General features: G+C 41.8%; 1 protein-coding gene across 3 annotated transcripts in view; it reads right to left on the reverse strand.

Annotated features, from left to right (window-relative positions):
- TAF1B (TATA-box binding protein associated factor, RNA polymerase I subunit B) overlaps window positions 1-12,810 on the reverse strand; it is a 52,117-nt gene extending 39,307 nt beyond the window's left edge. For 2 of the 3 annotated variants that reach the window (XM_075497967.1, XM_075497970.1), the window contains exons 1-7: window positions 12,360-12,754; window positions 11,681-11,779; window positions 11,098-11,185; window positions 9,131-9,228; window positions 8,744-8,839; window positions 7,995-8,127; window positions 4,441-4,597 (exon numbers count right to left, since the gene is read on the reverse strand). In XM_075497967.1, the coding sequence (XP_075354082.1) occupies window positions 4,441-4,597; window positions 7,995-8,127; window positions 8,744-8,839; window positions 9,131-9,228; window positions 11,098-11,185; window positions 11,681-11,779; window positions 12,360-12,725 (1,037 nt within the window). In that variant the 5' untranslated portion in view covers window positions 12,726-12,754. Of the gene's footprint in view, window positions 1-4,440; window positions 4,598-7,994; window positions 8,128-8,743; window positions 8,840-9,130; window positions 9,229-11,097; window positions 11,186-11,680; window positions 11,780-12,359 lie in introns of all 3 variants that reach the window. The other variant, XM_075497968.1, reaches the window with a different exon arrangement.
- Between the last annotated feature and the right edge of the window lie 13,991 nt (window positions 12,811-26,801).

Genomic DNA, 26,801 nt, shown 5'->3' on the forward strand with positions numbered 1-26,801 from the left:
GGCAAGAAAGAAGGGTTTGTTTCCCATCATCTAATGAACTGAGGAGGCTCACAGATGGCTCCAACAAGTAAGTGCAAGAGTCGGCAGAGAGAAGGGGATGCATCACACAGGCAGGAGGAGAGAAGAAAGGGAAGCAAGACCTTCCTCTTTCAGCAACAGTGACCCATTACTGGCTCAGCTGATGATAAGCTTTGGCTGACACGTGTTAAGGCACAATCACACGATTAGCTGTCAGATCTGAAGAGCTGGTACCAAGACACCAAGAGCAGCAACCTCCTGAGCCAGCAGAGCAACAGCTGGAAGGGGACAAACAATCAAGACCTTCTTTCGGGTGTGGTGTAGTGGTGATTGCAGCTAAACCACCCTAACAGCTTGCTGCCTCTGAAATGGGAAATCCCACCCTCCCTTCAGTCCTCTGCCACACACTCCTCCCTGCTGACAAAAGCACTTGTGTGACTTCTCAGACAGCGGATTAGATCCAGAACGAGTCTTTTGTTTTCCAGGGTTTGATTTCAACCAGACAGATTTCCAGACTCAGCTGATTCATTACTGCCAGCACAAGGCAGAAAGGGACTGCGGTGAAGCAAATTAACCTGCGCTAAAATGTCCAGTGAAATTTTCTTTTGCAAAATTAGTTTTCTGCAAATCTACTTCTTTCAACTAACACCATAAACTGGATGAATGTTAGTACCGAGCGCAAGAGAAAGGGCAGGAATGTTTATGAAGGACCACAGCAACAGAAACTTGGATCAGCTTGAACTGATGCTGGAACCACATCCCTACACTGCAAGAGACAAGCAATGTCCATCAAAATGGCTTTTAGAAAAGAAAGGAAGTTTTTACTAACTTGGCTGTACCAAGTCAAAGCATTGCAACTGTTTAAAGAATAATGACATCTTTCCTAGCTTGAAATTACTGTCTCCATACAAGAGAACGCTCTTCTCTCTCAGGTTGAGAGTTGTTTTTATATGCTAAAAATACACAAAATGGTGTAAATACCCTGTTATGAATAAAATGTGCTGATGATTCAGGTTTTTAACACTTACTCCAAAAGCCCAGATTTGGAATAGCACTTCAGAATAGTGTCTTCTGCCTGCTGTTCTTCCAAACCTTTCATTTAACAGACAGATGATCAAAACACTTGTAAGAGTACATTGTATCAGTGAAGTGCTTGACAACTTGACTGGCAGATACAGTACACAGTCCATGTTCTTTTAATTACAGCAGCAGCATACATTAGTAAGGTCCAAGAATGAAAAAAATCCTAGGTCCTCTGCATGCTACGAGGAAATGACGCATCTGTTAAAGCCACACAGTAATGCCACAAACTGATTACAAGTTTGGTCTTGCCAGCACAGCTAGGTATAACCTCATTTGAAAGGCATTAGTTCTCAGAATCTTGAAGTCTAGAATCTTGAAACTTTTTCCACAAGTCAACAATTTTATTCATTATTTAGATAAATATACGCCATATGGAGTACTGTGAGACTATTCACAATGGAAAAGGACTTAATGTGTTGCACAGACTTGAGTACAAGGTTGTTAAAAATGTTATTTTTAGACCAAAATGTCCTTGTCAGAGGAGGTAATTGTAGTGTTTTTCTGCTAAGTGTGTCAAGTAGCAAGGAGGAGTATATTTTCGGTGTTGTAAATCCTTTAAAAGCTGGCAGATTGCCCTACCATGGTGCCTAAGCATGTATCACAAGGGAGGAGCAGTAGTCAGCTGACTTCAGGGCAGGGAGAAAACCAAACTGAGGAAAAAACAAGGCAGAACTTTAAGCACAACTGTAATTCAGATGGTTTAAATAAAACAATTTGCCTATAAAGATTTAAAAGGTAATGCTGAATACTTAATGTTTTCTCTGCATAGTTTTCATCTCTGGTCCGTCACTATTTTAATCTGTGTATCTTAAGGCATGCAAAAATGTGAACATTGTCTGATTTTTTAAACTTAAATATTCAGACGTTAGAAAACAAGCGTTTTACGGTAGTTCATGCAATTAAAAATTCTTTCCCCTTCTTCATCAAACTTGTGAAAAGCAAAATCCTCAAGGGTAGGGAGGGAAGCATGATAATGTAATTACAGTCTTATATAACTATCGTATCATGGTAAAACTTTGCAATACAAATTACATTTTTTTAAACATCACTTTCTGCATTTAATTCAGTTCATATGTTAGTGCATTAAAAGTCACTGAATTATTCTGATTTACCCACTTTTAAAAGTATTACACCAATAAATTGTATCTAATTAAATTATATTTTCTAATTCAACTCATCTAATTTCAGTTTCCAATTATTAGTTTCTGATTATGCCCTTCTGTGCTATACATGGTACTTGATTTTTTTTTCCTCTCCTTTTCCAGCTGTTTTCATGTTTCCTCTAACTCCTTCAAGCAAACATGCTCAGCTCTTAAGGATCTCAGTACAAAGGATGTTCTCCAGGTTCTGAATCATTTTCATGGATCTTTTCTGTAGTCCCCAATTTTTAAAGTGCCCAATACAACAATATACCATTAATATGCAAACAACACAATCTACCTTTCCTCTTAACAGTTGACTTTGACAGTATTTTTTTGTTTTAAACCACACCATCATACTAAGACAGGAACTTGTGAGGATGTATTTGCCTCGTATGACCCCACATGCTTTCCAGAAACAGCTTCCAAGATACAGTAACCCAAGAATAGATATTTAATTATTCATTTAGTTATTCATTTTTCTCTCCAAACAGGATGGGCTAAGCAAGAATTCTTTACTGTGAACCATTTGCTCCGTCCCAGTAATTGTAATTTACTATTTGGATTTTTGTCATACACAAACATTATCAGACAGGATTTAGGTATTTATTTTCTAATCATTGACAAAAATACAGAGTACACTACGGTAGTTCCGATTCCTACAGAATTTCCTTAGGAAGATATTAGTCAGTAATAAATCTTGTTATTGAAAACTACTTTTGAGTTCTAACATTTCTTAATCCACTCATTAAATACTTCTGTATTGAATTCTGAATACTGTGGCATTTTGCTGAACATTTTACAAGCATTTTTTATGCAACAACAGCATATTCAGTTATGGAAATATGCAATGGTTTCTGCAATTCTGATCGATGAAGGCAACAGCTGCCCCCGAAAGTTAAATCAAAGGGTTAAACATTGTTTTGCATAGAAATAAATTAGCTAGTATTAACTACTATACTTAGAGACATACAAACCTCCCCTTTTTTTAAAAGTAGTTGCAAAAGAGTGTTCTTCAATACCCATCCTTCTCGGAAAGCTAGTACAAAGCTAGAACACTGCGGTGGAAGTTGACACTCCAGGGGGAGAGAGGCCACGATGGAAGATCAGGCTCTGGGGTAAACTTCCCTTGCATTCATCACACTTTCAGCAGCAATCCTAGTTATATGCACCACAGGTGGGGGATGATGTACTCATTGCCTTGCCTTTTACCTCACAGGTTATGTATTTGAAAAATAAAAATTAAAGAACTGAAATATAGCCTACCAACTGAATTTTGAATCAGTTTTTCCTTTATTTTGTCCGAGTTTACAATTTGAATTGCCAACGTACAGTTACTTGAGTCTTTCTGTTCTTTAATTTTTGGCAAAGTAACATTTTTTCCTATCTTTTTAGAAATACCTGGTATTCAACACTTGTTAAAAAGGAGTATCAGTATACAAAAGGTCCTCCAAGGAAAATCCAAGAATTCCTGAATGTAAACTATTTGGGCCAGATTTAAAATATTTACTGCTAACAAGAAAAGTTGAATTATTCTTCATTCCTTAAGTAAATAAGGAATGTGTTCATAGCCTTGTTGTAGGGGGGAGAAGGGAACTGTATTGTAAGCAATAGTCTGATGGTCTCCGTTTAGCATCAAACCCTACGGTAGAATATTTTACTTCTACTATATTAAAAGCTGTATTATTCTGAACTCTGATAATTACAGATACAAAAACATGAAGACAAAAAAGGACTTCCTATATTAATTTCTGTGCCCAACTCCATTGCGTGAAGCTCCTTAGCTACCTTTCAGATCACTATATACTGCTGGTATTGTTTGTATGATAACACTGATGTAAGTCCTAGAGAACGTTTACTCATTTAATTCTGGCATGCTGACAAGAGCAAAAATAGCAAAAGTGTGACCATACACACCTCCAGTGAATCTTAAGAAATTTTGAAGAAGGATAAAAGACTTCTTTACCTACAAAATCTCCTCCCTTACAGGTCTTTGAGATTCATTGCAAGCAACAGAGGAAAATGTTTTCCAAAAGCAGCAGCACAAATTGTTATGTCAAAGAAAAGATATGACAACTAAATATAGAGAACTTCTCACTATTATTGAGCAAATTAGTAAGAGGGCAATAGTACAGATCTATTTTTTTAAAAATGTATTATTTATAAAAGCAACAAATATTTCACTAGGGACTATTCATACCTCAAGAGATCAGATAACGTCATTGGTTCTCTCAACCAGAGTAATGCCATGTAACAAAATGACAGGGTCATTGGCATCGTCATCCTCAGTTTCTCCTTTTGGTTCTTCATCAAATACAAGCTACCATCTACCGATCCAGAGCACACAGAGGTGCTTTCTTGGTTTTATGTTAAAAACAGAAAAGCAAAAAAAGTAATTGATATGACATACACACGATCCATGGTATACAGAAAACAAGATAAAGGAACATACAAGGACCCTTGTTCAGCAACTAGTAACATTTTGAAATTATTACTTTGAGTAGTTTGGTAGTTTGTGTACTTTTCCACTAAACAGCTTAACTGTAATTTATTCATCTACCATGACATAAGATGACAACCTGGTTCATAAACTGCTGCTTCACTTGACTAAGACACTGGATCATATGAAGAGACAAAACTCACTCTGGTACCCATCAAAACAGACCTTTTGTTGGGAATGACACTTAAACCTGGAGTTCTAGAAGGACATTAACTCCTATACAACATATAACCAACAGTACTTACGAGGTGGAAATACTATTTTTCATTTGAGACACAAGGGAACAGTGGGGAAACAAGGGAAAATTCAGTGTGCTTAACTCAATGCCTCAGAGTTGGGGATTAAAACACACAGTTTTAAACTTCAGCACAGTCAGGACTTTAATGAGAACACGATTTACGTTGCGGAAATTTTACTGAGGTTAAGGTATGTATCCATCTGCCATATAATCTCTAATTGTGGAAACATAAGTATTCTTTTAAAAAAACATATCTACATTCAGTGAAAAAGAAAACACCTTTAGAACAAAAATATAGCAAATGTTAAGGGGGGGAGAACAACCAATAACATACAAACAAACCTTACTTCCTTACTGAGATGAATCACTAAAAACTAAGAGAAGCAGCAATGAGAAATGTAATTTAGGGGAGTGATCTATGAGTTAGGAACCTTTTCAGCAGTGAAACCTGGGAGTTCAGGGAAGGAGGAAGAAAAAAAAGAAAAGCCTCTCTTCCCTATATCATGACCCAGCCAGGACAGATGAAAATGCATTTAAAGCACACCAGCACAAAATATGAGCATCGATTCTGTAGATATTTTCTCACTGTGTTTCCCCACAGACTGTTCACCTGTTCAGACAGGAACAGAGAGGGCTGGATCCACAGCTCTGCAGCTGGGAGCTGCAGGGCCATGGCAAGCAGCCTGCAAAAAAAAGTTTAAGACTTCAGAGAGCTTGGCATCTCCATGGTTATGCTGGCAGGTGATAGCCAAGCCTGTGAGGTGACAGTGGTCAGTGGTAGAGGTCCAGCGCCCACTGACAGGCAATATGAAGACAGACACAGCAAAGAGTGTGTTCCTGAGCCAGAACTGGTCTTTGATGCCACCTACCGGCTCCTAAAACGGCGGCCAGTAGCACTAGGGACACAGCAACAGGTTAAAAGCACCGGCTCAAACACACACCTCTTACAGACTAAGACAAGGTCTAGATGACAGCATCCTACAACGTCTATCACGTACAAGTGCGTCGGAGACTAAAAGCAGGAACATCAGTTAATCCTTTTAGTCAACAGTTTCACCTTTTACATGGATCCTTGTGCTTAAAGGCAGCTTCACGACCGAAGCTTCATTATTAATTTCACATTCAACTCAATTTAAAATAATCCTCATTATATTTGTGGCCTTAATGATGGCGCACAATTTCCTTTTATTTCTTCCAGCTTATGCAAGGCATGACAACACACAGTTACACACATATAATAATTTAAGAGTTTAATAGGCTTCTCTAGCAGTATCTCAGTACTATAATCAGTGGAATTTGCTATTATCCCTACACAAAAATAACGAAAAAAAAAAATGCTTGCACATTGGACAAGCCTCTTAGGAAAAAAAGGGTGTTGAGGTTTCCAGTCTGTAGCAATAATAGCTCAGTAAAAACGGAACAGAAAAGGAAACCTTCACAACAACTTATAATCGACTAGAACACATCTAGTATTACTTGTCTTAAATTTCAATATACAAAACAATTCCTGTGTTTGTTTGATTTCACCAAAATGTACTTTTAGTGTCGCTGAACTCTTAATCTATTTCAAGTGCTTTTAGTGAAATCAGTATGACCACTTAAAGCTGAATTCAATTTCTGAAACTACAGACCAAGAACATGTTAAATTATGGCCTATCTTAAGGCTATCTAGCTCTTCTAAAACTCTAAGAAACATAACTATAAAAGGCTCAAATACCAAGGAAGAAAGGAGTTCCTCCAGACATCAAAAAGGGGAAGAAAATTCAATGGAATATTTTCACTAGAAATTTTTTCACTCAATTCTTTCCTCTTCATATAGTACATATTTGTGTAACACCCAAGATCTGCCACATGTACAAACATACAGTGACTCTTTACCTGAAAATTTTGTCATTTTAATATATAAAGATGAAAAGTACTCGCATTATATTCACAAAAATTTGTGTCACCATTTTTGCCCCTTTTTCCCCTCTCTAAGCCTGTGTGGATTTTAAAAAATTTCTTAATTTTTTTAATTGCTGCAGATCAAGTTTCTCATTCTATTACTATTTCTGGACTTTACAAAATAAAGACAAAAACATGAAAGAACAAGACTGCATTCTTCTGAGGGTAGACAGGTAATATCATAGAAGAACAGAAATGGGACATAAAGAGGACAGTACATAACAGGGGAAAAAGAAACACTGAAATAGACAAAGAAGGAAAAGGCAAGCAAAGAACAAAGCAAAAAAGAAAAACCATCAGAAGTTTAAAAAGCAAGCAAAAGCTTTCAAATGTGCCTTGAAATGTATTTCCAATATCAGACATTGCAGCATTGTCTGGCATTACACTTGCCCAGTAGCACCAAACACTCCAATTTTCTGTAACATTTTAATTCAAATGTTTAGCATTCTGTAAATATTTTCAAGTTGATATTGTGAACAGAAAGGAGTAACTGATGGAATGCTAGAAGATTTTTGATAGAAGGGGCTATAGGGAAAGTAGTAAAAAGAATGCAGAGACAAAAGATACAGAAGTGCCAAAAATACTGTAAGAAAAAAACCTGGAAAGCTAAATATATCTATGGGATAGAAAAAAAAAAATAATACCCCCCCCAAAAGAACAAACTCATGGGTTTTTAACATCAAAGTCACGACTGACAGCTCTGCTATTAGCTAAACAAGTGCTTATTCATTAAAGCTGCCGTGTTTGTGAACATCTAGCTTTGCAGATATAATAGCAATTTTTTCCCACTCCAAACAGGAGGCATGGAGCAAACTTATTATAAAATAGAACTTCCTCCTGCATCTCCCATTGTATTTCCAGGTCCTGTTCAACTTTCATCTCTTTGGGTAGGGTTTGGGGGGGGACGTCTTCTATTTCTCATAGAATATAAAGTACTCTAGTGGGCAAGAGGACTGAAAACTTTACACTTTCCAACCAGTTCCTCCAATTCATTGTACGTGAATACACTTTATATATACCTATTTATACTATACAAAAATGGTTTCCAGATAGCTCAGTTCATTGCTCCTACCTGAGACCTTGCTAGTTGATGAGGCAAAGCTGCAATCAGTTTGTAGATCCCCCTCACTTTCAGAGAGAGACAACAAGTGAAGAAGGCTAGGTCTCTCTGGTTCACTGTCCACATCAGTACTGCTATCGCATACCTGTTTTTTGTAAATAAGTCATTGTATTATCTACTGTTAGTTACTGTTTCAATCTGAAGAAAACTAAATAAAGCATGACAGATGCAAGATCAACAGTAAATGAAGTTTAAACCCAAACTGTTCACATTTTTACTTTCTCTATGAATCACCAGTACTTAAAGAAACCCTGCAAAAAAAGTATTTTAAAAGGATTTCTCGAGATAAAAAGATTTCCAGTGATTACACTACATTTCAATCTGCTACAATGACCAGAAAGTTGGCAATACATAGAATCAAAGTTTGATGAAACAAGTAACTTCAAGAGAGCAGGCAGGAAAGGATGGTAGTTGATGATGCTTTTTGTACTGTAATTTCTGCTCTATCTACTGACTACCTACGCCAAGACAAAGCAGTATTTTTAAACAAGCAGTCTTCCATACTCAGAGAATTATTTGTCTCTCAAAATGGGAAAAAAAATAAACAACAAAATGGACATGTGGAACCCTGTTTAGAAGACATCCTTCATACTGAAGTGACATTAATACAAGCTAGATGTGTAGCTTGAACAAAGAAGGTTTCTGTTGTTGCTTTTTAAAAAGATACCCAACACCTCATGGGATTCGAGCTTTTCGCTTACTGATAATGTTTTAACAGTTTCCGCAGCTGGTCTGTTGCAATATGCCTGTTTGCTCTTCTGAAGATAACGCCTCCAAAAATTGCACAGAATGTCATCCTGATAAATACAAATGGACAGTGATTAGTGCAAAGTTTACAAGACCATTAATTGTGGAGAGAACAGAGTGTAATTCCTAACTCGGGAATCTGAATAATGTTCCAGCTCTAATTTTATTAACTGTGATTTATAAACTATGTTTTAAAATTACCAGAGAAACTAAGTTTGTTTTCATATGCTCAATGTTTTTAAACAGGGAGTTGTTCAATTCACTTTAAAAATTACTATCTTTTCACATAACACCCCGTTACACACTCACAGCGTGTAGAACTCACACCGACATCTACATACCTTCATTTGTCGACATACTCCTAATGCTTCCAAAGCTTCAGCTTGTTTCTTGAGCACAAGCTGAAAGCCTTCACAAACATACCATTCACAGCCTTCATCTAAGTTAAAAAAAAAAATAAGATTTTTCTTTTTTTGTACTGTTTGGGGTTTTTTTAATGCACCTTATGCACACTTATTTCCACTTAATGTTCTGTTCTCTTGGTATCAGGACAGAGACATGTCTCTATTAAATAATTTCAGATCCTAGAGCATAGACCAGCTATGCCGAATACTCCATTAACTTCAATTTATTCACAGTCTTAATCAAGAAGAAAAGCTACTGAAGAAGCACTGTTCTCCATACATTTCCCAAGAATAATATAATTCACTATAATTTCTAGTGTGGCAACTGAGTGGAGAGTTGTTAAGTGACCAGTTTTAAAATAGCTGAGAACCTGTCATTAAAAAATGAAATACGATCATCTCTTTTCCCATCCCCAGCACAGAAAACTGGCACACATTATGGTGGTGAGTCAGGCAAAAAACAACCAATATCACCACGTTCTTCACCATAGCCTCCCACAGAATCATACACATTTAAATGAAAGAAACTTTCTCAGATATTCAGAGCTTCTAGCAAATCTCAGCACAACCTGAATTTCATAAGGAATGGGCCTTCTCCGATCTATTCATTATTCCCTCAGACTGCGCTACATTTACTTTTCGCCCTTACCTCTCTATATTTACAACTCCTTTTCTACAGGTCTTTGAATTTTTCTCTGCATTTCTCAACTTCCTTTCCATTCCCTCGACACCTGTTCTTCATTATTTTTCCTTCCAATCACACCTCGCATCTCACCATCTTACAAGTTATCTGCCAAAAGCTTCTGTCCTGCTTTAATGATGTTGGCATTAACTGTTAACCACAGACACAGCTTACTCCTATAAATGCATGAAAATAAGCTGCCACAGTATAACGTAACTGCGCTCACAGAAGGGACTGTATGAAGCTAAGGATTTCTTTCTTAAGAAGCCTGGGGGATGGCTAATGACCTTCCTAAGAGGAAAAATAAAAAGCATGAAGTGGTACACAGCTCAGACTTTAGGAGCAATACAGCATAAAGACAGGATAAAGTGGAGGTGTTACAGTTGTTCCCCTTTTCACTCCTCCCTTCACTTCCCCACAATTGTTCTTTTCAAAGGAATGTAGTAATCCACTGCCACCGCAGTAGAGCGAAGATAGGTCAGCGTATCAGAGACAAAGATAACCCCATGCTTCATTTAGCATTGTAATGCATTTTTGCTTTTTGAAAGTGGCCACAACAGTAAAACATCTACCCAGCCATCACAGTATACATACATAGCTCCAGAAGCAGCCTTACCATAACATCCTTACAGCATAGATCATCATATGTAATGACTACTATTCTTCTGAATCATGAAATTAAAAAGTATGGAAGTGACTCTGGATGAAAGATGTAATATTGGTTTAGCTATTGTAACTGCTTGAAATCTCTTCCATGTAGGTTTCTGTGTAAGTTACAGGGCCAAGTTCCTGTAATGCAAGCCAGACTGACATTCTAAGAGCTGGACGACCATCACATCTCACTTACAAACACGGACAACTTTTCTGGTTTTGTGATAACCATCACAAGGAAGGAACAAAGGGATCACCACATCTGAATGCATGCCACCAGTACCATCAGTGAGTATTGGCTTCCACAAATCAAAGTGGCAATAAGTAACACATAGTTCTGTTCAATGCAGAAAAACCACCACCACGCTCACAGAGGTCACCTGTGGCTCAAGGAAGTCACCAAAGGTGACTGCTTACGGTACTGACAGCATTTGGGGGGTGTATTTTGTTCCTGTTCTTACAGTCCTTCCTAGCTATCTGCTTTTGGCCACTGCCAAAGGCATACTGGGCTAGGTGAACCCTGGCTGAACAGCCGCTCTTATACAAAATATAGAGGGAAACTCATACATACCAGTTTTTTCCTGCTTTCTTAAACCTTTGGAGATCGTCTGGATTCTTGCATTAGAAATAAAATCAGTGTTTACAACTTCTCTAGTTATCTGCAAAACAGGAACATATCTTAGCAAGAAAAAAAGCCAGACCTAACTTGCATAGATTGTCCCATCATAAAACATAATGGAAGAACTTGTTCAAATTTCCTAAACTAAAGGCAGACAGATCATTCTGAACTTCTCATTCAGAAATTGCAAAAATAGAGGATTACTATACTGGACATACACATGATGTGCATCAGGGTTTGCCTACATTGGTACTGTACTAAAGTGCAGCAATACCCGGGCAATAACTCTAAGACATCTAGACAGCATGCTGGCACTACAGCTACAGCAACACAGCATCTTAAAATGGCTCATTTTAAATTTTGTGATTTCAAGCAACATTAGTTTTAAACAGCATCAAGTAAAGCATGACAAAGGAAGAATCACAATACTGCCTTCAACTCCTAATGCCAAGGAGGAAATCTAACATTTTCTTAATATAAAACCAAGAAACACTCAAAATAAAACTTTTGCAAGGCCAGTAGCTTAGCTTTTTACCTCAGTAACATTGTGGCAAGATCTGCAATAAAATCTGCCTCCGTCAGTGAGACCCCAGTTCACTTCTGAACATTGGGCACAGCGTTCATTAAAATCTCTCTAAAAGGAAAAAAAAAAATAGTTTCACATGTGTTCAGGTAAAACAAATGGCACTATTACTAGGCTACTGCACAGCTTTTGAGATTATTCATAGAGGAGAATACTGATGCCCTTTATGTTAGCTCTGGTTGATAACAAGTAATCCTAGTATTTGCTATCAGTCATAGATAACTGTGAACAAATAATTTTAGCTGGCAAGCATCAGCTCTTGTATATGTGAACATCAGTACAAGGGAAATAATAACCCACACCTAGCACACATGACACGGCTTGAAAAGAACCACCCACCAGAAACGGCAGCAGAGACAAGAAGTAGAGAGCGGGAGACGAAAGCAAAAATAAATTTCTAGAACTGTGAGGAAACATATGCAGTGGAAGGAAGCCTGCACAAGTCGGTGAAGAGACATGCCGGCAGAAAGGGAGACTGCCGGGAGAAACCGGAGGAGGAAGAAGAAGGAAAACAACAGATTTAAAAAAGTGGTTTTCAGAAGCACCCCACACGAGCGTGCTGGGGATGGGCACCTCCCTTCGACCCGGGGGGGGGGGGTGGGCGGCTGGCGGCACATCCGCGGCCCCTCACCGGCCCCGGGCCAGGACAAAGCACCCGCCGCCTGCCAAGCACCGACCCCGCGGCCGCCGCGCCGACGGCTCCGCGCAGGGCCTCGCCCGCCGCCCCCAGGCCCCGGCCGTGCCCGGCGGGCGGGGCGGGGCAGGGCCGGGGCGGGCAGCGCCCAGCGGCGCCTCCGCTCTCCCGCCGGAGCCGCCGAGCGCCGCCGGACCCCCCCACCCCACCGCTCGCAGCCGCTGAACGCCGGCGGGGAAGCGCCTCCCACGCGGCCGCAGCCGCCGCGCTCCGCCAGCTTCCTCCGGCCCAGCGAAACCAGCCGCCCCCACCGTTCCCTGCGCCGCGGAGCCGCCCGGCCCCCACCGTGGCCTCCTCGTCCATGCCGGCAGCCGCCCCGGGGCTCGCACCGTGGCAACTGCGCTGAGCGCCGGCACTGCGGGCCGGCCTGGAAACGACAGCCCTGGCACTTGCGTTCCGCGCCCGCCGCGGGGCCGGGCACCCCCGGCCCGGCTGCCTTTGTCAAGCCTGTCCCCGGCTGGGGGACCGCCGTCTCCCGCCGTGCAGGCTGCTCCGGGCTCCCCTGGGTCCTGCCCCGTCCCCCCATCTCCCCTCGCCAGAGAGCTCTTGGCGGTGCGGCTGGAAGGCGCTGAGGGACCTCTCCGCTCCGGCGCGGCTTGGGGTGGCGACATGCCTGCCGCGGTGGCCAGAGGGCCCGCACGGGCCCCGGGGCGAGAGCGGGACACCGAGGGGGCACGGGGCCTTTCCCCTCTGAGGGGACATGGGCGCGTCCCCGATGAGGTAGCACGGGGTGCTTCACCTCTTGAGGGGACATTGTGAGCTTCACCGAGGGGACACGGGTGCTTCACCTCCGAGGGGACGTGGGGTGTTTCGCTGAGGAGACACGGGTGCTTCAGCTCCGAGGGGACGTGCGGTGTTTCACTGAGGGGACACAGGTGCTTCACCTCCGAGGGGATGTGGGGTGTTTCGCTGAGGGGACATGGGTGCTTCACCTGCGAGGGGATGTGGGGTGTTTCGCTGAGGGGACATGGGTGCTTCACCTCCGAGAGGACATGGGGTGTTTCACTGAGGGGACACGGGTGCTTCACCTCCGAGGGGATATGGGGCGTTTCACTGAGGGGACACGGGTGCTTCACCTCCGAGGGGACGTGGGGCGTTTCACTGAGGGGACATGGGTGCTTCACCTCTGAGGGGACGTGGGGCATTTCACTGAGGGGACATGGGTGCTTCACCTCTGAGGGGACGTGGGGCGTTTCGCTAAGGGGACACGGGTGCTTCACCTCTGAGGGGACGTGGGGCGTTTCACTGAGGGGACATGGGGCATTTCACTGAGGGGACGTGGGGCGTTTCACTGAGGGGACATGGGCGCTTCACCTCCGAGGGGACGTGGGGCGTTTTGCTGAGGGGACATGGGTGCTTCACCTCCGAGGGGACGTGGGGCGTTTTGCTGAGGGGACATGGGTGCTTCACTTCCGAGGGGACATGGGACGCTTCTCCACAGCGGTGTCCCAAGGACTGGAGGGGATACATGGCCTTCCAGCCCCAGCCCACCGCCATGCCTCTGCGCTGAGCTCCCGCGTCCTCACCCTCACATCGCCCTGGCTGGGTACACATGGTGGGTGACCGCTGGGGCTGTGCCGAGGCTGTTGGAAGGGGGACTGCTACTGCCTGTACTAAAGGAGGCCACAAGAACTCATTTAACTATGTAAAGTGCTTGGAGATCCTTGAATGAGGGAAACTATGATTTGAAATTCACTTTCAATTAAAAAAAAAACCCCAAACCTCCAGATCTTGATGTAGGTCTCTAATTTCTTGCACGCTAATAATAATGTTTAAAGACGTCTAAACACTGAGATCTGTTATTGCAATGAATTTGCCCACAAAATTGGAGAACAGGTTTAGGCCCCTTAAAAAAAAAAAAAAAAGGTCCACTAAGTGAAAGCATGGGAAAAAATTAAAGCTAAAATATACATAGAAAGAGGTGAGGCTGCCTTGACAGCTGTGGTTACATTGATGTTGGAGGATATGTACAGAGCTAGAGGGGAACTGTTGATGTTCAAGAAAAAAAGTTATTACTCATACCAACTGTGATCTTTTTTCAGTGTGGGATGAACATTTGTAACACCCATTAAAGAGAATTACGCATATAATTCCTGACAAGTTAAAAAGGTGATTGTCAACCTCACAGAAATGTAGCTAATACTTTGATGAAACAGATCCTACTTGGGATTTTAATTTCCATATTTTTTGTTTGTGAAAATGCTGTTCTGGGAAAGCAAGGACATTTCGTGTGACGGAAGGAGTTTGATCTTTTTGTAATGAATTTCTAAGATTAAATGCTACCTTGAAAAAAATCAGGGTAGCTGTATCTGTGATAAAACAGGAAGAGTTGTGTTCCAGTTCGGAAGATAAGGCATTGCTTCTGCTGAGAGCAGTGCTCGTGTGTGACTCGATGCTGTGAGCAGGCAGTGGGCCTGCTCAGTGGATTTAACTAAATTGAAGAACTTGTTTGAATTAAGCGTGGAAGTGACTGCTTTGATGAGGCAGGACCTCGGAGTTAGGACTTCTGTTTTCTAATTACAGCTGGTCAAAGAAAAAGTTAAAGAGTAATCACAAGACTCTGCCAATTTGTCAAAACCAGAACACTTCATATTCAATGGCAGCAGCTGAAGATAAGCACAACAAGAAGAAAAGTGTGGGTGACTGCACAGGGAACTATATTGGTGTAATTCTGGGCATACTGGTGTAACGTGCCAGTAAAGTTTTTGAACAGGCAAGCACTTACTCTCTGCTTTTGGACAGCGCACGCTGCTTTTCTGAGCTGCGTTTTCCATGCAGGTAAAACAGAGATATGAAAAGCTACCAAACTTCAGAAGGGAAGTTGTACAAAGACTAATACTGATACTGCTAGTTACTTATTAGTATCCAGGCTCTATATAAATGCAAAGCTGCTATCAGTATTTCTTAAGACCATCAACTAATTAGTACAGACTAGTAATCTAGTAGCAAAAAATCAAAGCATAATAGGGGTAGCAAGTCTTATATCTATTTCTTAAATATTTTTTGAAATGACATGTGTAAAACCGGTTTTTCAGCATATAAAATTATGTGTAACCTTTGTCCCTAATTACAAGTTACCCAAGCATACTGATAGGGGTATGATAATTTCAAAGCCAGGAGACAGACTGTCTTCCTGCTTCGGCTCACTTTTCTAATTAAGATTATTATGCATAGTAGTCAGATTGATTCAAGGCTTAGATAAATAATATGTCCTGTTGTTTCCATTGATTTGAATTTTTAATGAACTGGGTTCCATTGCTGATATCACATTTCTGGCTCTTGACTGCAGACTTTCTACATGTGAAAACGTAAAAACTACGTATTGGACTGAAAGACATGTCCTTTGGCCTATCCTTCGGGATATTGCTCATGAAATAGTGCTGGCTCCAGGATACGAACTTCTGTAGCAGAGATTCTCCCCAGAGTCTTTACCCATTGTCAGACACCTACTACAAAGAATTAGAGCAGAAAGGCAACCTCAACTAATCCAAAGACTGCAGATGAACACAGGGCAGATCTACTAGAAAATTTACATAGTTATTAGCACCCACAATTTGATTTTGTCACCACCTCTCCATGGAAGAAGTCATGTTTTAAGACAGATAGAAAACAAAGGGGAAATTAGGAAAACAAGAAGCAGATGGCCTCATCCTAACTGATCTTTAAAAGAGTCCACACTATAGAAAGGGTCCAGGGGAAAAGCTGTGCCAAGCAGAAGTGCGGTGGAGGCAAAGGTGCAGAGAGACAGTTGTGCAAGACGCCGGCAGGAGAAGGGACAAAGGTGGGAACAGCAGCGAAGCGTAGGGGTTGCAGCAAGCACGGCAGGGGAGGATAACCAGGGAGGGGTTGAGCTCAGCGGAGCTTTGAAGGAAGCGACAAGAAGAATGAATTTAACGTTACAGCTTAGACACACCCAGCATTGCCTTGAGATAGTTAGTGTTTATTATGCAGCTTCAGCTCTCAAATTTTATTTTTTAAATACATTTCTAGCCCTGCTGTGGAAAACCTGAAAGTACCACCTGAAACATCCAAAACAACAGAGAGCAGGTAACTTTTTTTTCCCAAAGTTTACTCAGGTTTTCTTAAGCTGTTCTTAGGATGTGAGCAGCATGAAGTTGAATCTTTGACTACCAAAAGCAGCAATACTGCACCCAGCAGGGAGGGCAGACTTATCCAGGCTTATGCACCGAGTATGAGGTTTGCACCATCAGCTTCTGCTTTGCACATATGCTGCAGCCCAGCCCGTCTCACAGAGGTACATTGCAGTGCCACAGCCTCACTCCAGTTTCACACGTGACTCTCCATGCCACAGAGAGCTGGTGATCATCTGCAATCATCTAACCAGGGGTGTCTGGAGACACAGCCACAGGGGAGGACCTCACATTCAGATGAGCTGCTCTAGGAGATAAAACTCTTTGGGTTCAACCTCCTCGTGTGATCTGAAGCCGTGCTAACATGTGGTCAGCAACGAAGTGATTTGGGAGGTCTGGCTGGGGATGTTGAAGTCCTGGCTGGAGTCAAGTAAAGACCTCATTGTGGGTCCTCACCTTCAAAGGCAGGATCTCTTTCCTGAGGAGCACCAAGCTGCTATCTCTCTGACCATACCAGCAGAGGTTGCACCCCTCAGTACCTGGTGACTATGTTAACCTGATCCTACAGAGATGCAGAGCAGGGGAAGGACCCTTCTAGGAGAGAAGGTGATCTTAGCAGCCACAAAGGAACAGAGCAGGCAGCAGGTGTTTGAATGTCCCATTTCACATGCCAGGCATGTATAATGCCTTTATTTTCTCCTTTTTCAGATTTTATTGAGCAGCTAACATGTAACATTCCTTCAAATTGCAATACTTTAGTACTGTCAGACTTTGATAGTTTCCAGCTTTACTGAAGGAAAAACACACAGCATACTGAAGGGGATCTTGGGTTCCACTATAGCTTTGTGTGTCCGTAGAGCCCTGAAGAGCATTCTCAAGATATTCTCGGATGTGTTTAATCCACAAATGCAGTGGTATTTTTAAAGGAATCGAGAGCCACCTTGTGGAGCTGGGATTCACGAAGGGGCTCCAAATAATACTGCTGGGAACAGCTACTCACTGCTAGGAATTCAGATCCAACAGGATCCTGGAGGTTGTTAATCTGGTAAACACGCACATGTCTGCGCATATTCAGTGAGTGCACAGTACACAGCTCCTCTGCTGATTAAAACTGGGCAGCAAAGAAATACACTTGTGGGCAGTGGCAGGCAGGAATGTAAGACTCACAGAAAAATGCAGAAAGCAGCAGAATCAAGGAAGCAAAGTAATGTACTCATTATGTCCTACACAGCCTTGGTGGTGGGGTGGTGTTGTTCACAGGGCATTTTTCACCATATAATTAATTAAGTCCTCAAAAGTGCTGATAAGCTTTGGAATCACTATGTGTAGTTTTCTGTCACGGGCTTATTTTCTCCTGCAGTCATTCATTAACATCGAGAATTAGGATTGTCAGAGCCCAAATACTGGCCCATACTCCATAACCAGAGAAATAGCAAAGATGGGACCACTGATGGACGTAATCCATAACTGGAAGTATTCACCGGTCATTGTTCCTGCATAGAAATAAAGAGTAGTCTTGGTTCTGAGTTGCAATAGGGGCTATAAAATGGTTCTTTTACCATTTCTCTCCCATCATTTCTCATTATGAACTCTGAGCTGCTTTTCAGTACCAATATGTGGATATCAGCACACAGTCTTACCAAAACAAGAGGAGAGGTGTTTGATATTTTTCAGCACCTTAATGCAGCAGCAACTTTATCTGCAGCACATATTGTCATTAGATGATGTCTTAAAAATGTATTTTTTATAAGCACAAATTTTAAAAGTCTCTCTAAGTGGTAGACCTTAAATATCTAAAGAATATACTCACACACAAAAAAGGGACTGTGATGCTGGAGTCGTTCTCCAGGTGCTAGAGAAGCCATTGCTGAGGTAAATGGCTGGTAATCCACTGGTAATCAGTCTGGTTATTGAATCACGACACAACCAAGTCCAGAGCAGGAATTGAACACTGAGCAGTCCTACATGCTTTTACCCATCTTCTAGTAAGCTAAATTTCAACTCCAGAAGCTTTTTTAATTAGTTACACACTAGCAGAGCTCTAAGTTAAATTAAATTTCAAAAAAGATACCACTTTCAAAACCCTTGTTAGCCAAACAGTCATTAATGTCCCAAAGCATGCTACAAAGCAAATACCAAGTCATTCTTTTTCAGTCAAGTCTTAACAAACAAGCCCAGCATATCCTTTATGCTTAATAGAGTTTAGTTTCCCCTTTTGTTCAAACAAAAATCTTCCTGTTTTGGTAAACAGGAGATATCTGTTGGTATCCTTAATGGTCGCTTCAGACTGGTTTAATTTTTCCCTCAGTAATTTCAATGTAACCATATATAAAATGACATGTCATAGTAGGAGAAAATTCAGAAAAAGACACAACAAGGCTATGGCAAGGAACCAACAACTTCTATTCTGGTTTCAAAAAATGGAAATCTCAAAAAACCCTGCCCCTTTCCCTATCATACTTCATTCCATCATGCTTCTAAGAGGCCATCATGCATGGATCCATAGAGCACTGGGAGCAGGTTTCCAATGTTTGTTCCAAAAAACCCATGATAGATGATTTCACATAAGAATACATAGAGGTGAAGGAGAGCCAAATGTAGAAGAAATAGAAATGAGCAGAATGCAAACCCCTATTTTCAGAACATTCCCAAGCTTTGGACTCAAGTCTGTACTTCCCAAGTTGTCTCTGTCAAAAGGAGAACACAGCAGCATTCAGGAGAATCCAGAAGAACCTGTAGGATCACCCTAGCCATGATGCTGTACTCTTCAAAACCGACGTGCATGTTCAAGGTTACAAAGGATTTTTGATAAATGCCATTCTGAACTAGACATAGTCCTGGCAAAATGAATGTTCTGCAAAGAAAATTAAACCTAGAATAGTATTTAATATACCCTTAAAATAAAGAAAGAAATTCCCTTTCTCAATTTCTATTCCCCACCCTCAATACACAGCTTTTATGATAGTTTTTATTGTAAGTACTTAGGCAGGATTGTGGAGTTTAAAAGGAAAGTTTAGAAACACATATTTTCTGACCTAACTACAACATTAAAAAAATTTACAAACAGATTTCTAGGACCCCCTGCAGTTCATGAATTAGTTTTTAAATGGGGGGCTAAAAAAAGTAGTTGTGATTGCTATTATAGTAATAAAAATGAAAATATAGTAAAATAGAGGCATAGGTTTGCTTTGACTTACAATCTCATTTCCCCAATGGCTTTTGCCCTCCTTTTCTCACCATCTATTTTTCTGTCCTTTCTTTCTGAAGAAGGAAAAGGTCACCATCCCTATTCAAAGCCTGATTAAGCCTGTAAGTTACAGCATGCTATGGGACCTAGACAGCTTCACACCAGCGTGAATATATTGTGCCTCAGCAAGGTTCAGTGCTGTTTTGAGCTCACCTGTGCACTGGGGCATTTGTGGTGGTGGTGTTACTAAACAGACCGTAATGACAAGGCAACAGAGCCGTGATGGTTCCTTTTTGCCTCACGCCTACCTAATATCCTTAAAACAACTTATTCTATAGATACACAGAAAGGTCGCAGAGGAAAGCCTTGCTCCTGCAGTGCTGAAGACTGCACACGTCTTTGGTTCAGGATCAATTATACAGTGGGGATATCAAAAGTGTAGAAAGGCTCTGGCCAGGACTGAGATCTACCCGAGACTCTGTGAGGACCTGTTTGAGTATAACAAATTGAATTGCAGCCCTGTTTTATCAGTACAGTTCTAGGAAATTTTTGGCTTAAGAGGATGCATTTAGCAGTGACAAAGGGATCAAGTGTTATAATCAGGAGAAAAATGCTGAAACCAATTTCTAAGAGCTTTTGTGCAATGAGGATGAGAAGAGGAAAGCTAAGGATGAGTCATGCTTTTTTCAGCTTATTGATAAGTTTCATCTTAAGACATCTTATGTTTCATCTTTAGTTTTTAAACAATGTAGTCTCTACTTGGGGACAGTGATTTAATTATGATTGAAAATTGTCTATCTGGTGGCCTTTTAATGCCATTAAAAGTACTCATTGTGTTCCTGCAGTAGTTGCTTTCCTGGTTTTAGACATAAAGCTATTTGGTTGTTCATGAGAATATAAGCTTCAAGATCCCATCCAAAGCCCGTTAAAGACAGTGGAAAATTTTTCACTCATTTCAGTAGATTTTTGATCATGCCCTCTTGGGCACTGACTTGGGCTAGGTGTATGTATGCATACTGTGGTAATTATCACAGAAGAATGTATTTAGCCTTAGCTCACCCTTGGGAAACACAAGTATCGCTGTCACCAGTTGCAGGTGGATCTGTAGATCTGCACACCACGAGTTCTCTTAGTCAGATCAGCGTACAATCCTGCAGCACGTAATTCTGAAGCGATAGCTTACTGTTGCATCAGGGATTTCTTTCCCTGCCGTGTCTTTGTTATTTATTTATTTATACCTTCTTTTGTATTCCTGGCACATGAAGAACTTATAAATAATTAATTTTCTTACAGCCCCCACTTCTTGGGTCAGTCTGCACATAGAAAATGTTTCACGTTGGCTATAGAGGTTTAAAAAATAGTAATTCTCTTTCCCTATCCCTGCTGCCTACCTAGAGCACCTCTTCAAATGAGCTCTCTTCAGAAGAGACTTTGAAAACGGGAAGGTGGGATGCAAATCCCCGACACATGGAGCGCTCTGGGAATCCCATCCTCGCCCCGAGGAAAATTCGGCACCTACCTGTGTAATAAAGTCACCTTCGCCTAGTGGTCTGATCACACTCTGAAGGTAGCGTGTGAAATCATGTGGCCTCACAGAGTAGAGATTTGGGGCTTGATTTTACTCAGGGATTTTTTTCGATGGTAGCCAAAGAGATGCTTGCTTTCTCACATGAATATAATGTGTGGTAAAAAGGCCACGTGCCCAAATTACTGGTGCCTTCATTCCATTTCTTCTTTTTAGCCACGCACATAAGACACTATGTGCTAATTCAAGAGTATACCCAAGACAGGGAAGGGATAATTTACTGATTTAAAAATTCTAATGTACTCTAAGTATGCTTCACAATCATTGGAAAGTAAGAAAAAGGAGGTCTGAAAGTCAGACCAGGAATCTTATTTTCATCTTATCCCTGTCCATATGACAAGGGCAAGCAAACCCAAACAAAGGCATAAACAGCATACACCCATCCCCAGAATTGCTCACACCATTTAGGCAATTTAGAGCAGTAAACAAAGATAAGTGATCTGCATAGAAGCAGCTTTAGGTGACCACAAATGGATACCGCTGTTTAATTCAACCCTCTCTCACCTAAACAAGTTTGTTTTCTCAGCGGTGTTTATTTGTACTAGGGAGTGCTAGGGAAAAAATTCCATCCTCCTCCAGATTATCTGCCTCAGTGTTGTGAAAATTCAGTATTTCCCCAGCCTTGAGAATATATTCCTCCTACAGACACACTGTATTTTGCGGTCTTGCCAACATTTGTTGATTGATTGTTTTTTTCTGTGTAACTCATAGCATTTTGCTGGGACTGGAGCTGGTCTCCTAAATGGGAGAAGCCCTACAAAGTTCAGTCCAGAAAGGAAACCCCATCTGATTAGCATTTCTGTCTCAAGAGGCAGGGAAGTGGGGAAAGGAGAGATAAGGCAGAAGTAGATATGTGAAGGTTTGAAAAAATAAGTTGGGGGATGGTGGCAGGGGAATGTTTTTCCCCTTTTTCTGATGCTGAAAAATGGAAATGTTGAGGAAAAACTTAAGAAAAACTTTTGTGTGAAGTATTTTTTAGAATCCACAATGAAATAATTGCTAGGCTAAGAAGTTGAAGATTACATACACTTCAAGTTGTCAAAATGTTTTTCTGTAGCTCATACACATTTCGATCTTTTCCATTTTCCTGTGAAAACATACACTATTAGGCAATGACACATCCCTTGTGATACTGCTGGCCTGGATACTGGAGGCCACGCTTATTCTCAGTCCTTTCTGAGCTGTAACTTGGTTAACCTCTCAGGTACGGGAATTCAGTAGGAAGAGCTCCTCCATTCCAGGTTGCCTTCATCTGTCTTCCTTCTTGTCTTTCTGTGCAACACCAGACCTGGGAAGGTGGAATAAAGGAGCCTGCAGTGTTTTCCCCTCTGTCTGAAGTTTCATGGACTCCCTGAGTAGGCAGAGGAGAGCACCTGGGGCTGGATGGGTGTGCGGAGGAGGGCTGGTGTATGGGCTGGGAATGGAAAGGGGAAGCAGATGTAGGATGAGAACTTCTGCATCAGGGACTACGTTCCAGAAACATGGGAGATACCACAGGTCTCCCCTATCTACACACAAGGACAAGGAAGTCTTAGAAATACTAAGAGACAGATCAAAATCCACATCTTCTTCTCCAAAGAAATTGCGGCTACTTGCCTGATACTTAGGGCCTGGTGCACGAGCTTTGAACTTTTGGGGTGACAGTCCTTGAGATATCTCCAGCTTTCGCAAGCTAGCGAGAAATTGTCTATATTTGCCTCTCTACTGCACCCCAGTGCATTCTTTCACCTGGCAAACAAAAGGTCTGCACATACAAGGTGAATACATGAAATTGTTGCAGAATTAACATCTGAAGTGAAAATCTGTCCACTTTCCACCCTTATTCATTCACAAACTCATGAGAAAAAACAACACATGGTTTATTAGTTAACTTTGTGATTTCTAAACTTGCAGGAAGGTTCTTTCAACAAGATTATATAGTAAAGTATGTTATAATAATCCATTCACAAAGCAAGTCTGAAATAACTTTGAAGCACAGGCTGACAACGACAGAAAGTACTCGTATGTGACTCTTAGCTTCAAAAGAGTTAAGAAGGTGCTGGCAAAGGCAACAGATATCATCTCCACCCACACAGGAAAACATACATGGCTGAGTAGCTCTGTAGCAGCACACAGGGAAACAAAACAGTCTAGCCCAGAATTAGCCTTGTGAAGGAAAAAGTGCACTCTGCTGGGTAGCAGAGAGTTTCCAACCTGGCAAACAGATCAGCAGTCAGGTCTGAATGCTCCATCCTTGCGTTTCCATCACTCTGTGGATAGGGTGTAACCATTGAGAGAAAGAATGGCTAAAGCATGTACACATTCTGGCTATAAAAAAAGACGGAGAATGCGATCCAGGTTTTTAGAGCTTCCGTTGACGTCGACAGTCTGGGTGTCCCACGCAGATGCTGATCAGCTGCTGCAGAGCACACACCAACATCTGGGGAGATGGTGCTGGGGTGTGCTGGGGTGTGCTGTGCTGGCAGAGCTGTGACGTTGCTGCTCCCTGGGTTTGCCAGGCGCTTTCCAGACAAATGTTGTTATGCACTCCTTGCTCCAAAGGCTTCATCATTAAGGAAGCTAAAGTAATACGTGAGGAGACTGAGGAGAAGCAAAATTAGCTATTTATATATATATGTATATTTAATATGTAGCTGCAATTCTCACAGCTCTCCACTCAACCATCGCTTTCTGGGAATGGCTTGTATTAAGAAGCAGGGCTTGAGGAGGGATTAATGCACAGCTTAAATATTCTCCAGGCCTAACTCACAAAAGTATCATGAAGAACCTTTCCACTAGAAGCAGAAAATGCGGAACATTTTTCTAAGCCTTCATCTGAGGCAAAAAGGTATAGAAAAATTAATGTTTGCTGTTTCTTTTTGTAGCTGTCAATTCATGAATCATTAATTGATTGTCACTGAACACCAGGGGCTGTCACTTTCTTTCTGTCTGGGATGCTTATCATCAGGAGAGCGTGAGGTTCATTAGAGATGTGGTTGCTCTGGTCAGTACACAGTGATCGGGCAGGAACCTGTCGTTTGTGGCATGCATACACCAAACCGGGTCCTCTTTTCCATCCACTTTCCCTGCCCTCCTCAGAGAAGGGTGCTCTCTCCTTTTCTTTCCTGGTCACTCTTATCAGTAGCCTTTTAACCCCAAAGACACAAAGTGAAGCAGCTGAAGGAGGCAATTTCTGAACTCTCAGGATTTTCACTGTAGGACCCTTTGGGAACAGCTGATGGCCCTTTGCAAAGTTTCCTATTTACTCTTATCACTTGCCTTCTTTTCCCAGGTATTGCTGGATGCAAAAGCCATCTGTGGCTAAGAAGCAGCGGTGACAGCCACCAGCATCCCAGCACTGGGGAAGACCTGGTGGCGTGCTCTGGCGTGGGTGGCAGGAGGCTGCTGAGGCAGGAAGCCGTTGGGCCAGCTGCATTCAGGCATCAGGTGTATTTAGGATCTCACTGACATGGCTCCATCCAAATTCACCTGTACTTGGGTTTCTGTGGTGTAGGCTCTCTGTGTTGCCAACAGCACCCTCACTCAGAAGGTGCACCTCAGTCCTCTCATTTCAACTTGTCAGGAGCTTCTATAATACAGTCAGGTTCCTAATTTCAATCATTTGGATCATATTTGGGTTAGATGCCTGAAGTAGGCAGTGTGATAAACATGCCTTGCTCTCAAAGTGCTAGGAGCTGCTGAAATAATATACCCATATTTCCATAATTGCATGCCTTCGTGCTTATACTGAAGGGCATATGATAGTTTAAAAAATAATATATTTCTCAGTTCCCTGTCTGAGAAAGTGGAAAAGATTTTCATATCTGTTCCCATTTCCTTTTCTAAGCACCCTTAATGCCGGCTAGAGGAGACGGGGGTTTTGTGGCGGTTTGCTACAGCACACCGTATTGCTGCTGTAGCTCCCCGGCTGCTCTCAAACTTTCCCCGAGGAAACCCCGTTCCTCCCTTCCCAGCCCCTACGCTGGTAGTTTCTCTTTGCCTATTACAGTTTCTAAAGCATCAGTGTGAATACACACTGTACGCTTTTAAACCACTTTTCAATACCTCTCAAGAAAAAAAAAACCTAGGAAGCTTTCTATGCCGTGACAGAAGTTTGGTTTGGCTGCTGTATTGCACCAAGGCTGGTATCATTATGTTGCCTTGTTTAACACAGATTGCCTTCCAATAGTTTATACTTCTACACATTTATATGCTTGATTGCCAAATTAGAAACACGTAAATACGGTCAAACGAATACAAACAGCGCAAAGGAGTTTTCAGACTTTCAAATATAGCCCCGGTTTGCACAAGTCATGCAGCTGTGCCCAGCACTGGAGCGGAGCTGCAAGGCTGGCTGTTGGCCATCAGCAGCTGCAGAGCCATCGATACAACCGGTGTTTCCCGGGTCCTTTATAAAAAACAGCTATAGGAAGTTTTGTAATGACATTCTTGAAGCAAAGGCTTAATAGACATCAGAGGCCTGGCCTTAAAAAAAAAAAAAAAAAAAAAAGAAAAATAACTAATTCACAGAATGGGAAGCAGTGAAGAAGTGTCTATATGTGTGTACCTACTTCTAGGTTCAGTCCTACAAGCAAAATAAGATGCATAAATCATTCTCTGCGTGCTGGAAAAAAAGTGCAGCCTCAGGACTAATAGTGGTGATGGAATCTATGACTTAAGCATTTTAGCACTGTGCAGAAACACACGTCATGCTAAAATATTGACAGGCGTGACTAAGCCGTGTGCATGCAACAGCTCCTACAGTTACTGCTGGTGGTGGAGCTGCGTCATCTCGCGTGGATCCAGTCTGGAGACAGGCACCTTTGTGTTATGGTGAGACAGTGAATTAGGTACAAAATCACGGTGTCTCGTTAATGCAAGATTCCAGCATTTCCGCTGGGGAAGATCAGATGGTAGACAGAAATAGCGTTTGGAGAAGATGCGTAAGATTTGCATCAGGAGGAGAGCTTCAGTTCTTCTCTTCACAGCTTCCTTTGTTTGATTCAGGTGGTAAGGATGGCAAACAAACCAGACAGCTTGGAACAGGGTAGTTCCTTTCCAGCTCTTGCCAAAGTCCTTTCCAGCATCTTAGCTGACTGGAATGGAAACGGCGATGTCCTTCTTTCTGCTAGGGAGTCATCTCCTCAGAGAGAGCTCAGGAAACTGCCTTTTGGGGGTTATTCTCAAAAGAGAACCTCTCCTGGAGATGGGAGCTGCACGTGCAAGAGAGATGCAGGTTGAGGTCTCCGAACATGCTCCTCAATATAAAATGACATCATGTTACTTCCAAGCAATACAAATAAAGATGCTTGTGGCATATTGTTTTTAGAAATACCCATCTTTTTCTGTCTCAAATTGTACACCTAAGAGATCACAAAGTACTAATGCATTCTTCAAAGCTTTTGTGTAATCATTCTGCTTTTTAAGCTGAGGCAGTTAAACCATCTAATAAACAAATTGTTGTACTTCCAATAAATGCATGTATCTGGATGCCTCCCAGTAAAAAATCATGGAATCACACTAATATCATACATTGT

Source organism: Mycteria americana, chromosome 3, assembly GCF_035582795.1.
Source record: "Mycteria americana isolate JAX WOST 10 ecotype Jacksonville Zoo and Gardens chromosome 3, USCA_MyAme_1.0, whole genome shotgun sequence".
Taxonomy (NCBI): domain Eukaryota; kingdom Metazoa; phylum Chordata; class Aves; order Ciconiiformes; family Ciconiidae; genus Mycteria; species Mycteria americana.